This window comes from Antedon mediterranea, chromosome 2 (assembly GCF_964355755.1).
Source record: "Antedon mediterranea chromosome 2, ecAntMedi1.1, whole genome shotgun sequence".
In the NCBI taxonomy this organism is placed as follows: domain Eukaryota; kingdom Metazoa; phylum Echinodermata; class Crinoidea; order Comatulida; family Antedonidae; genus Antedon; species Antedon mediterranea.
In genome coordinates this window covers 6,534,421-6,548,245 of record NC_092671.1, presented here as the reverse complement: position 1 = coordinate 6,548,245, position 13,825 = coordinate 6,534,421, and the positions used below count along the sequence as shown (strand labels likewise).

Below are 13,825 nucleotides of genomic sequence, written 5' to 3'. Positions count from 1 at the left end.
ACCCCTTAATCTGTGTTTTCTGTTCAAGTTACATTTTATTATTATGGATTTTCTTTATTTTTTGTCGAAAAAGTTCTAATATGTGATGACGAAATAGAAGAGTCGATTTTTCATATTTTGAAGATTTTTTACTCTTTTCCTAAAAATGTTTGCTTATGTAATTTTTTATTTGAAGCGTTTCCTTTATTATTGCAATATTTATATATTTTATCCATTCTAATAAGTTTTTAAAATTGTACATTTCTTGTCTGTTTTTATGTGAACTATAGTTTAGTCTTTTTAAAAAATGTTATTGTAATTTTTTTAGTTTTAACGTATGGATATGAATGAAATCATTCTATGGGAAATAACCGTTTCTTCACCTAATTATTTATAACATTAGCATCCAGTGAATAATAATTTGGTTTTATCTATTTCAAAAGCGAGTTTATCAGTAATCATTGTTTATTGATATCTTTTAAATATTAACCAGATTTAAACTATAAAAGGATGTGATCCGTTGCGTTTTGACAATACACTAGACAACTTTATTATAAATAATTTATAGTCCGTGTAAATGGATAATTGTAATTAATTTCAAACATGTCCATTGTTAAGAGCTGATGAGTGACGTTTGGTGGACTGCGGTAAAAATTGCGCCAAAATGTCTAAGTTTTGTCTAGAAAGTTAATAATTATACTATATTGTACGATAAAGTAACTACTGTATAGGCCTAGGGCATTTTAAATCTCATTTACGCATGCAATTATAGGTCACCAAAGAACATTCAAGCCGGAATAGCTTGATATAACGACTTAAGGCTAAATAAAGTGTAGAATTTGTAAAATACTGAAGTGCGTACACCAAAACAAAAGTGCGCACCTTAAGTAAGTACACGAAACATGCCGAGCTGAAATCGGCCAAGAAACAACAAAAGAACATTATAAACCTTGGGGAACAATATTAATGGTTATCTTAAAAAATATTATTTATTGCCGATTAAAAAAGAAATTACATAAAATATATTAGCTTGTACGGTGAGTTTTTCTACCTAGAAATTAGGGGGTGGACATCAGGCCTACGTTTATAGGTGATTTATTTTAGTCGTCCTGTATGGTACCCAGAATGTCGCACGCTAGTTACCGTATCGAAGTTGAACCTCTAGTGCATTCCGCTCGTTGTGGTGGGTCGCACCGCTAGAATGTTGTACAGCTAGACCCGTTATAAACAATAAATCCCGTCATATTTCAAAGTTTATAATGCTGTAATAGCTCTGACCGCATGTCATACGAGCGCATCTTTTGACTAATATAAGTGCCGGGTTGGGAAGTCATTATTATCTTATAATACATCACAAAGTACCTTATTTAAATGAATATTAAATGAATATTAAACGATAATTAGACTTCTTCGGGTTCCTAAATTCCTACAAATGAGTTTTCTTTTAAGTTAACTCAATGAAAATGATAAACCTGTTGAATAAAATCGGTGTTAGGCTTACTTGCATACGCCCCATATAGAGACATAACAATTATAAACATTAAAAGAAGATATGCCAATTACTGTCATTATTTCTCATCGTCGTAGTTTAAAAGAGAATGGCCTAGAAATTATACATAGTGGGGAGCATTTATTACGTTTGTTGGATACGTTTTTAATTACGAACTCTCAGCCTAGACCAGGTGGATTATTAAATACATTGTCGTGTATAGTCCCGTGTATAGTCAAATTATATACTAGGTATCAACATGATTAGGGATAGGTCTACTCTCGGGAGATACCTTTTAGGATGCCTTTGTTTTGCAAAATGATTGACGACTGATGGGTTAAGATCATTAAAGTACCGGGGCAGATTCCGGTTGCCAAAATATCCTCTCTCCATCGAAATTGTGATATATTATTGTGGTGAGCAATGCACACTATTTGATTAACTACCAGAAGACGTCGAGGGAATTTTATACGGATGTTGGTTCAACGATAAGCTATTTGAACGTTTAGGGACTAATAGTGCAGAATGAAGAATCTCACATACACGCTACGTAGCCGCTTAACATTTCATAACTATTCATCTATGAAAAATAATAACCTGCCTGTCAACAATTGAAGTCGCTCGTTAAAACTTAATTAGTGTAAATTTGTGGCCGACATGTCCTTTGAGATAAGAAATAAAATCACAACAAAGCACAGCACATATCTGCACACATTTACTGCCTTTCCTCATAATAAATGTAATTTGAAAGGTGGTGGTATAGGTAGTTGGAATGGTAGTTGTTTTTATTTGGGTCGCACCTTATCTCGCCACGTATATTAATTGTGAATAATTATATCAATCATTACATAGTACATTATCCATGCCTAGTGGATCAGTGACCTACTAAATCACATAAATCGAGATATTTCTCTTAAACATTTTTAAGCCAATCAATAGTATGATTCTCCTTAACTTAGTGGTACTGGAACATTTTAATGTTTAAGTTTAAGTGTTTCCCTTACCGTATGTGTGATCATGGAGGTATACCTACATGTAGTCTGGGTTCCAGACGGACTTTTGACTTAATATTATTAAAAAGATAAATATTTTGGCATATATGGCGTTCCACACGAATACTAGACCTACTTGATCTTGAAACTGTATATTTCAGACAAACATGGATTAATACACTACAGACTTGGGGCAAGTCTAACCTCCATGGTGTGATTGAGTGGTACTCACAAAGCACACACTTGATGAGATAGTAAATTCTATTAGATAGGAGATTTTTTAAATGTAAGGGTGTTTCCCTTCCGCCAAATGTGAATGCTTGAATACGACCCATGCTATAACCTAACGGATACGGTAACCATATAAGATTTTGAACTTATACCGATGTTCAATAAATTAAAATAATAAAGATCAAGATGGGTCCATGCATTTTCTAAAGCCTCTTATTTCCTGACTTTTTTTCTTACGTTATACTTAGAGAAAGAAAACCACAATGTGTACGGATTAAACAGACCATAAATACAACAAAACAATTTTATTACCACAAAAGGAAACCCTTTTTAGGTCACACAAATGGACCTACTGCAGAATGTTCATACAAACCGCCTTGGACTAAAACCGAATACTGTACATAACATTTTGAACACGTCACAATGATCGCTGATGAAAAGGTATTAATATTTCGGTTACAATTTTGTTTTTTTCATATCGTAACACCGTCTTTAACATTGTATGTGTAGCCAGAATATATCGATTATACAATTAAGATAATGGTCAACACCGGTAGTTGTATGTAGCTCGAACGCACGAAATAAACGGTGGCGTTTCCGATATCATCGCGGACTGCCGTCCGGAACTACATTTACACTCACAAACGGAAGACAGTGCCGTGTAATTCAGTAATGGAAAATTATATCCTGTAAGGAATTGAACGGAGCCGTCTTCCGTAGAAATAGGCGGAATCATCTGATAAATTTGTTTCTGGAACCTTCAACGAAAACGTATTATACGTATGAAACGCCATATCTGGCGAAATATTTATCTTCTTACTAATTTCGATCTAGAACCTAAGACTACTAGTTCGCATTCATCTAACCAAATTTCTCGGGGCTGCCGGTCTGACAATATATAACTCTCACCAACTTTAAAGACCAATCGAGAGCAGCATCGAATAACCTTTACTTGGCTATTAATCTTGCGATAGGTCAAATGGTTGCATTTGTATCTCGTCTTTCAGAATGAACGTTGAGTTGCGTTATACAGGGGCTATAGATGGGTCTTCCCAAAATATCTTTGTAAGCGAACTGGGTGTAAATACAATGAAAATAGGTGTAGGCATTATACTGATTATATTATCTGCGCATGTCTGATCAATGACCCCGATAACTTGCGGTGTAACAAAAAGGAAGCATTATGCAAGCAAAAAGAGCCCCATCCTGCGTCGCACACAAACTTCAAAGATAATGCGCCTATGAGTAAGGCGGCAGAGGGTATTCGTTATTGGGGTTTCTGTCCCCTTTCTGGCCAATACACTTTTGATTGACTTTGGTTTTATCTTATCTCTGCCTTAACATCGAAGGCACCAAGGACCTTTATGCTCAACAAAAGGCATTGGATCATTGTGTACGCGTTGAAGTACTTCCGGTTCACAATTCATGTCCTCTGTATGGATGTCCTACTTTCCTACCAAATGCGCGCGATCCGGATGCCAGGAATCAAAATCGAGATTTTCCACAAGAAGGGTTAGTAAAGGGTCAATTTACAAAGATGGCTTTATTTTTATATTATACAAATGGTCAATGTTTATGAGTGCAATGGAGAGACTATTTTTAACTTGAAAAACGAAATAAACTCATCAATGAATGTAAATATTCTGTATATAATTCCACCATTTGTTAATGTTATGTTTCAAAACACACCTACTTGTATTCGTTTGTATTTGCCGCTTCTATTTTAAATCAAATGGCTTGGCCCATTAAAAAATGCGGCGCTCGGAATTTGACCGCGAAGTGAAGTTTCTATTGGGGTTTTTTCCCTAGCCTACCGTTTTGCATACACTTCTTAACTCGAGCGTACAGTGTACTGTACGTAAATTGTGAGGATGAATTAGCCAATCAAACGGCAAAAATAACGCCAGTGTGTTGATAAAATAAAATATTAAACTTTTAACACAAAAAAAAAAGGCCGAGACAACGATAACAATCGAATTGCATTCGGGCTGCACATGTGTTGCGAACGCTTTCGGACGATAAAGTCGGCTTTGTCTGTAGATACCTCTGGGGTTCTGGGGGATTAATACGAATATGTTCATGGTGTTTCTTTGAACCCGATTGGACTATCGTCGATGAGGAATGTGATTTAATGATCTACGAAGTTCATGAACCTTATGTTGAAACTGTCAGTTCTGTGCGCTTTTCAATCCATTAACATTAAAAAAGGCATCAAGTGCGGAACACTTCATTTTGATAAAAAAAATTATCAAATTTCCTGAAAACGATTTTACAAACACAATTCCTGGTTTGAGTTATTTATAACTGGAAGGTCATTTTTACTACGGTACTTTTTAAGACAACAACAGCAAATCATAAATTTTCATTTAATTTAATCAATAGGTATATTATTAATACATTATATAATATTCACAGTTTCATTCATCAAATAATACAGTATACGGAAACTACATTCATAACAGAGTTTATTTTAGAGTTAGAAACTCTTTTGAAAACAAGTTTTTCCTTAAAATCCCAGATGAGCATCGTCAGCCAACATGAACTACCGTATTCCTTCAAAATTAAGGGTTTTGCTATGTCATATTAACATAGTTTTGTCTCACACAAGATTTTTATCTCACTACTAAATAATCAAGCTTTAATTATAAATTCTCTCCAAATACTATAGACTTAAATTTCAATGGATAGATAGATGCAGAAACCTCGATTTCCGTTTTACAATTTCAATTGGTTTCCTGTATTATCCGGCTTCTGTATTCGAACATGAATAGTTACATATTGATAAGGAAACCTAAAATATCATACACCGTACTACATTATCGGTATGAGACCGAGAATTAAGAGGAGACAATATTTAACGATAGTGCCTTATCCATAGGCGCGGACACCCCCACACACACTCCCTCCTAATTTTAAAACAAGAAATGCAAAAGGTAGATCTCAGCACCTGTGCCCTCTATTTTAAATTGTTGGATTTACTCATGGTTAAAGTATTACTGGCAAACGTAAGAAAATAAAAGTTAGGAAAATAATACTGTACAATTACTTTCATTTAGGTACTTTTTACTTAGGAATTTTTTTAATGTCGTATGGTAGAGAAATATTTACTAACCGTTTGTTTTAGTCGGTGATGAAGCTCCGTCACTATCGATCCCGCCGCCTGGGCTCGTAGATACCGATAAGTCATCGACATCATGATGTGAGGAATCCACGTCCCGTCCTTTACTGCTTTCTAACGGAGGGGGTGATGATAGATATTCATTACTGTGTATGGGGTGACACAATCCCATTCCTGGTGGTATACCCGTATGTGCGGTGACGGTGTGTGCCGTCGTGCCCGTGGGCATCGTGCTTGGTATACCCCATTCTGGCTGGTATTGCATCGAGGTCGGTACGGTGTGAGGATTGTAGGCCATGGCTGATATATGATGCATCCCTCCTATTGCTCTCTGTAATGAAAAATGTTATTTTCGTTTCTTATAATATTACTATTTAATAGCATTTTCATTTTATGGATAAGTTAAGGAAGTATAATATACTGTACACTATTTCGTTCATAAATATCTTCTGTTAGTTTCAAATCAGACGGTTCTATAGATACAAAAACATAACAATAAACAAATCAGCACTATATAATACTAAATATACTACAATCTAAAGTCTATATAGTTATAATTTCTGAATTGTCATCAACTATTACAAATCCAAAAACAATTTCGAACGAATAAAGAACAGTTTACCATATTGGCCCTAAGTAAAGTGCAGTATTCGTTAAACATAATTATTATAATTCCCACGATGTTCACATGTGCAGATTGTACGCAATAATAAAATCAAAGTGACATTTTCGGGTAATTGACACACAAAACAACTTACAACAACCAAACTACTTTAAAATAAAAAAGTTCTTGTGACCCAATGAGCTTCAAGAGAAAAAGCCTTATTAATTATTTACAGAATTCGACATCAGAGAAATTGTCTAATCTGGCGTCGCTATAAATTTTAATATCGTAACGAGTGTTTGTCCTGCCTTGTTCTTATTGTGTCAAAGGCAGCCATTTTCTGAGCCTTATTTCTACTTGAAAAGATAATCATTTAATGATTATCTTTTGTCCTGTGATTTGGGTATTATTACTTTAAAATTTCCAGATCCAAAATAACGTTAAAGGTGTTTTTTTTTCTCTCCATTTTCATTACTTTTATTTTTCAGAGTAAAATAAATCGATAAGATAACATAAATGTTTATAAATGTTTGCTTTTCATGCTATTTATACGGTAGTGTACTGTCGCACAATATATTTTTCGCACTTTGTAATAAATTCGGCCGGACTTTTTCTGCCGCACTTTGTAGTACATTCTGCCGCACTTTTTCTGCCGCACTTTGTAGTACATTCTGCCGCACTTTTTCTGCCGCACTTTGTAGTACATTCTGCCGCACTTGGTAATTAATTGTGCCGCATTTTGTAATATACCCATTGTCGCACTTTGTAAGATTCGGTACAACTGTCGCGCTTTGTAAATAATTGTCGCACTTTGTAAAAACCAGTATATTGGTTCAGATCTATCTGTGTTTGATATCGAAATTATTACTTATTAGTTTCTGTATTGGTATTATTATTTAAAGTATTATACTGTATCAGAATTGTAGGGCTGAATTAGAATGGTGGTAAACCTGTAAGTAACACTTTGATGCGCAAGTTTTATGTTTAATCACGGACCAATTGATTATTAGCGGCAGCTTTTAAACTGTATGGGAATAATAATTCATTGATTATAAGCTTTTACGATTTTGAGGGATAAAACCAAACCAGATGTACGGTTATTTAAATTTTATGGCAGGCGATATGCTAGAGGAACTTTATTTGCTGTTTCACCTTGATTGCTAAAAAAAAATCTGCTTTATGAGATAGGCCTAGGTAGGTATAGTAAAAAAAAAACCTCGTATTGCATTGTATACACCAAAACCAGTAAATACATTACTTAGGATAAATTTAGTTTTTGCTGGTTTCACTGAATAGTCAGGTTATTGGTCATATTTTTCCAACGTTTTTATAAAGTACATTTGTAGTATGTTGAAGAGAACTGACCGTGTCCATTTCACTTGTTTATTGAGATTTATATTGTTGTTTATATAAAATAATTTGTAATAAAGTGAACAACCTTTATTAACAATGGGTACTCTGTGTACACAAAGCAGTCTTACTGACAAAAGAACTATAGGCGCTATTCATTGTTATCGAGTTGGTTAATATTTAATAGTTTAACTACTCGGATTTGTTCTCTGTATATTGCCACTACGTATAGCGCACGTTGGAACACGTGCCTATACAATGCTCATGTGAAAAAGACAAAGAAGAATATTCGAGGATCTCTATTATTACCGTATAACAATTATATAACGTTAAAGAATGTGTTGCAATAACAATAGGGATATAACGACGACCATCGACTCATGTGAAAACTAACGAAAACAAACTTATTAATATCATTGTTATATAATATTACAGTTATAAAACATTTCCAAATAAATGTCCAATGGTTTCGGTAAGATAATAAAAAGTACAGTAAATTTTAATTTACATTCACTGAAATTTATAAAATTTTAAAATAAATTAAAAATGATATTTAAATTGTTTGTTTTTTTAATTCATGAATTTGCCTTTACATCTGTTTTTCTCGCATTTTCTTGTTAAGAATTTGTTATACACATGATTGTATGTAACATCATTTCGCCAGTGAAGGGTTCAAAATGTTATTCAAAAAAATGCAGTAGAAAATTATTGCACTTTTTGGTACTGCTATAGAATTAAGGTTTTTAAATCTCTGAGCAAGAATGATTTATAAAAACCGACACAAATTCAGACGACAAAGAAATTTACCTGATAAAAATGATGTACTAAATAAGCTTAATGTGCAAAATATCGTTTTAAATTTGTACAAACAATATACTTTATACAGCCTTTTGACGTAAAAATTTACAAATTATTATAATCAAGCAATGTTGATAGACTGTATTTAAACTGTAATTTGTTTTCCTATTATGTTGTTACACAATAGGCCTCAGCCATTAAATTAAATAGATAATAGATTAAGTAAGCATGCGGCTCTTTCATTTTGATGAGGAACGTAGAAAAGGGTTTTTTATTTACCAACTAAGAAATTTACCGGTGGCTAGTTATTAACAGTTCGCTGTGTACACAACGTAACGGGTCCTGTGTAAAACAACGTGGTATAATTAGATTCGCCATTTAGAAATGCATTAAGGCGATGAACTGAAATCAAGCAGAACTTAATTGGCCAAAATGTTTAATAAATCTATCTTTTTTTATCCATTCTGAAGAAGGAACTGATTTGTTTTGTCACGTGCTGATTTCCAGTGACATTTTCAGTTTTGCGTCGGTATAATTCGAATCTGGATATCTCATTTTGGTTTTGAGGAAAATCGATTGGAGGATTATCAATTTAAAAAAAATTAGGCCAGACAGTCATTGGCGAGTTGTAAACAAACACGTGCATTAAGATGAACCTAAATACTATATCCTAAGGTATAACGGTATACGAAATAAACAATGTATGTTATGTATTGTCTCCAAAAATCATGAAAAATAAATTTATAAAATCAGACTTTTAATAGCCCATTTTGCAGTTTTAATTAATGTATTCACTTCCATAGAAAAAAAAAACCAAATAATTATTTCACTTATAAAAAGTCAAAAGAAACACTTAAGTTAATTTTAACCAACAAAAAAACATTGTCTGACACTGACAGACAATTTAAGTATTTTTTGCTTTAAATTACATTTTTTCGGTAAATAATTTTTGTTTGATCCAGTTTTTGGTCAAAGTAAATAACTGTCATGTGACATTAAAATTATTTTTTAGGTGAACAAAATATCTTTACGCATTATTCACTGAATTCATACATTAATATCAGTGGTTTTTTAAAATATTGAATGTTTATTTAATTTACTTACTGTCCTTATAACTGTACCCATTTTGTTTTGTTTGAAATATCTATCTCATGTGTTGTTGCTGTTATCATTATGGAAATGATACTCATTTATCTATATACGTACACGCGTCAGAGAGTTGTGATTGTGAAATAGCCTTTAGCTTTAGTTTATAATAAAAATAATAAAAACATATTGTTTACTTTCAATATAAGTTAATTGTAAATAGATTTTAATTATCAAACTGCAAACCTTGCTAATTATTACTAATTTTAGGAACTATAAAGCAATTTGTACCGTGTTTCTAAACCATACTATTTAATAATATTTTATTTTATTTTATTTTATTCAATCGAAACCAACAGCGATAAATACCGCCACTAACAGGTTTGAAACATAAAACAATACAACATCAAAAACGGTTAACAATAAAATACAGATAAAATATATATATATATATAAAACATAGATTGGCATGCCATAAACAATTTCAATTAAAACAGGTTATGCAGGCTGTTCAAGAAGTGAACACATAATCGTCCTCTTAAAATAACCAAGTCTATCATTAAAAATATCGATATGATTGCTATTTAGATTATTAAATGTATAAGGTAGTCTATGAAAAAGTCCCCTCTTAGTACAGTCGACACGGCTAAAAGGAATATGCAATAAATGTCTATTTCGTGTACGACCAGGAACATTTAAACTAAATAGTGAAATTAATAGTATAATGTTTTAATGCAATTGTATTTAAAACGTAATGTTTTAACGTTTAACTGTATAATAAATTTCTTTTTAAACTATATTATCAGAAAAACACATTTAAAAAAAAATCAAACGATATATATTTCATTTTTACTTTAGGATTTTAACCCGGAATAAATTTAACCACAAAAAAAACGATGTTCCTAAAAAACACGTGTTGTGTACAAAGTTTAATTAAAATCTCTGCAAACAGAAGCATTGACTGACTATCGTAGGCGGTGAAAGTGAATATTTAAGTAATCAAGTTTAGGCCTAAACACAAATTTAAAACTGCAATAAGTAAAATTGTGCCCGCAATTTTAAATAAACTGAAAGCACAATTCATCAATAACAAAAATATTGTCTAAATGTTTCCTGGTATTTAATACAATTTAGGATAATTATTATCAAATTAATAACGATATTTTTATCAACCTTACTTAACTACCAATAACGACTTGAAGCCCGCCAGCTGTGCTCGCCAGCATGCGGCTTGTACGTCGCTATCACCGGTCCTTGCGTTTGGGGACCTGCCTAAAACGAAGGAGGAAACACGGGGATTTAGGCTTACCTCTTTTAACCAAAAAGCATACAGTAAATTAATTTTCAAGATGTGAACGTAGAAAAACACGTACTAAAAAAGTACACGCGGTTCAGTGGCAGTCGGTAATTACGTTTTAATGTTTTAACTCCCGGCATAGTTATTGAATTATAAATATTATTGTTATTAAACTGTACCACAATTTGAAACTACCTAATTCATTGCATTCACATTTAACTGACTTTTAAATTACGCCTTCTTAATACAAATTGTCTATTTAATAATAAATTTTATTCTGTTTATTTTAATATAATTATAATCATATTGTACTAATTAAATAAAACATTATTTAGAAGCTATACTTTTGAAACAGTGGCACACTTCTTGAGAAAAGATGCGTCCAGAGCAGGAAATAGTATAATTCCACTCTTCCCTGCTCCAGATTAATTAAAATAAAAGTAAAATAAAGTGATTTAACAATAGGCCTATTTACAAGAAGATTTTAACTAAGTTATGTACAATTGATATAAAGTGCCAAAAGTAATACAGGATTTATAAACAAAGAACTAAGCATTTCCATTGTTGCTTTCCTTTCTTCTTTTTGTGTTACATACAAATGATTAATCGCATTATGGGCTTGTTTATCTTTAATAATTTTGGATAACCAATGAGGCATAATGTTACTAAAGATTAAAAAATGGGTTCCAACTTAAAAAGTTGTCTCATTCTTACTATTCTGTTGTTGTTTTAAATTAATAGTTGGTTGATTGTACAGTAATTTTAAAGAAGAGAATTATAATTTTTTAATTTTGCCAACTTTTTTTTATTGTATAGGCCTATACACATTATTTATTTGTATAACTTTTTAAATATTGTCTGTACTTGTTTTTATTGTTTTTAACATTTTTGCATGTTGATGTATTTTAGCCTACTGCAGTGTATTAACAAAGATTTTCCGATTTTTATTTTTATATAAATTAAACCAATAAAAGATTAATTGAATTGAATTAGAATTATAACACCTGAATATTGACTTGACATCGTCATGTTTTTTTTATTTATTTATTTATTACGGTATATAAAACGTACAAAAGCAATAGCACATAGCTAATAATGTTTGTACCTAATTGCCACCTTTTATACTTAACCAAGAGTTGTCAACATCATCATAAATTACCTAATTACAATCATTGATGATTGTTATGGCATTGTTAATATCTTTATCATATTGAGAAAAACATATAAGTTGGAATACAATGTAAGCACATGGTAAGAATTGATACCACCATTAATCACATCTGTCAACATACTTTCAATTGAACTCAATACAAATTGAATCACATTATATTGAAGTTTTCATTATTTTAATATTTACTTTTGACTTTCGAACTGTAAGCACGTGCTTTAATTACCCCTCACAGACGTGTCTACGCCGTACGGTCGTAAACCCCCCAAAAAACATCTATATAATATCTAATATACTGTACTGCATGTATCACAATCCTATCTTATATTCCAGTCCCACGTCTAGTTTTATATACCAGAATATCTTAAATACTATTGTAAAGTTAGAGCTGTACTTTTCCTATCCTAATAAAGTACCGTTTATTCTATAGCGGACATTAATAAACACTAGGGCATCATTGTTCTAATTGTGTTACTGTAACTACCTATCTTTAATAACGGTTAATTATAGAAGGGAAAGATAATAATCAGTGGCATAAACATATTATACGATAAGAATAAAGCAGGTATAACTTACTACTATTTTTACGTGCATTTTAACAAACCCTGTCGGAGTTAAAAACAACTTATTAGCATTTATTTACCTGATATGGTGAATGTTGAGCCGACTGTAAACTTGCAGGATAATGATGAAGAACTGGCGCACCTCCTACACCACCGTACAAGGGATGCTCCATATTAAATTATTAAGAGTTTACCCCAGTCCAGTTACACAAATAAAAGTTCAGTCAATTGATAGAAAGATAAACGCTTTTCACACTGTATCGTTCCAGTATTACACCGTTATAAAGTAGATATTAAAAAGTTAAAACAATTAATTTCCAGACCAGTTTCATAAGCTAAAATACTTGATTTCTAGCCAGAAGATCATCATGATACAATTAACTATTGATGAGCAATTTGCTGTGTCAGTCATTCAATGGCCTAACTCACTATTACTCCAAAAATACAAGTTTTCATAAACACTTCAGGCGGTGTCACCAAAACACAGGTTAACGTTTGTGAGCATGCGTAGATATCCAGTACTGAGCATGCTCAATTAAGTTTTAACTTAGCGAAGATAAAAGTCACGTGCAAATAATGTTGTATTCACTACTTGTTGGGAGTGGTTAGCAACTTTAAAAACAATGTTTGAAATAAACAAAAGATAATTTCCTTTGTTCCCTACTAAATTCTAAGAATGTAATCAATACTATACAATGTATACACATTTTTTTTCACTAAAAACTTTGTAGTAGAAATTATCTAAAAGTATTGTAACTAATTTGTTAACAGTATTGTTTTTCACACTTCCGATAAAGTCTTCTCAAATCTATCGTCAATACAATTAAAGAAAACAGCAAAATGTACACTTGTTTTATGCAACAACAAAAAAACAATAAAGTTTATTTTATTTGTCGTTCAAATTTGTGAAAAAGATACATGGTTAAAAATGTTCAAATAAATAAATTGTATTTTTATTGTCTATGCATTACCATAAATTGTGGTATCAATTTTGATTTGATTTCTTGTTTTTATACACTTAGAAAAAACGTAATGCTGAAATAGCCAAAAAGAAAAAACAAAATTAACTGATATTGAGCGGGAATGCATTTCAAAATGTTTTATACTCGAAAAATAAAACAAAAAATTAAAAATAAATAGAAACAGAACT

At 31.8% G+C, this 13,825-nt stretch overlaps 1 protein-coding gene across 1 annotated transcript in view; it reads right to left on the bottom strand.

Annotated features, from left to right (window-relative positions):
* LOC140040195 (uncharacterized) overlaps window positions 1–13,115 on the bottom strand; it is a 31,723-nt gene extending 18,608 nt beyond the window's left edge. The window contains exons 1-2 of the mRNA XM_072085944.1: window positions 12,756–13,115; window positions 5,804–6,140 (exon numbers count right to left, since the gene is read on the bottom strand). Of these exons, the coding sequence (XP_071942045.1) occupies window positions 5,804–6,140; window positions 12,756–12,848 (430 nt within the window). The 5' untranslated portion in view covers window positions 12,849–13,115. The remainder of the gene's footprint in view (window positions 1–5,803; window positions 6,141–12,755) is intronic.
* Window positions 13,116–13,825: the final 710 nt, after the last annotated feature.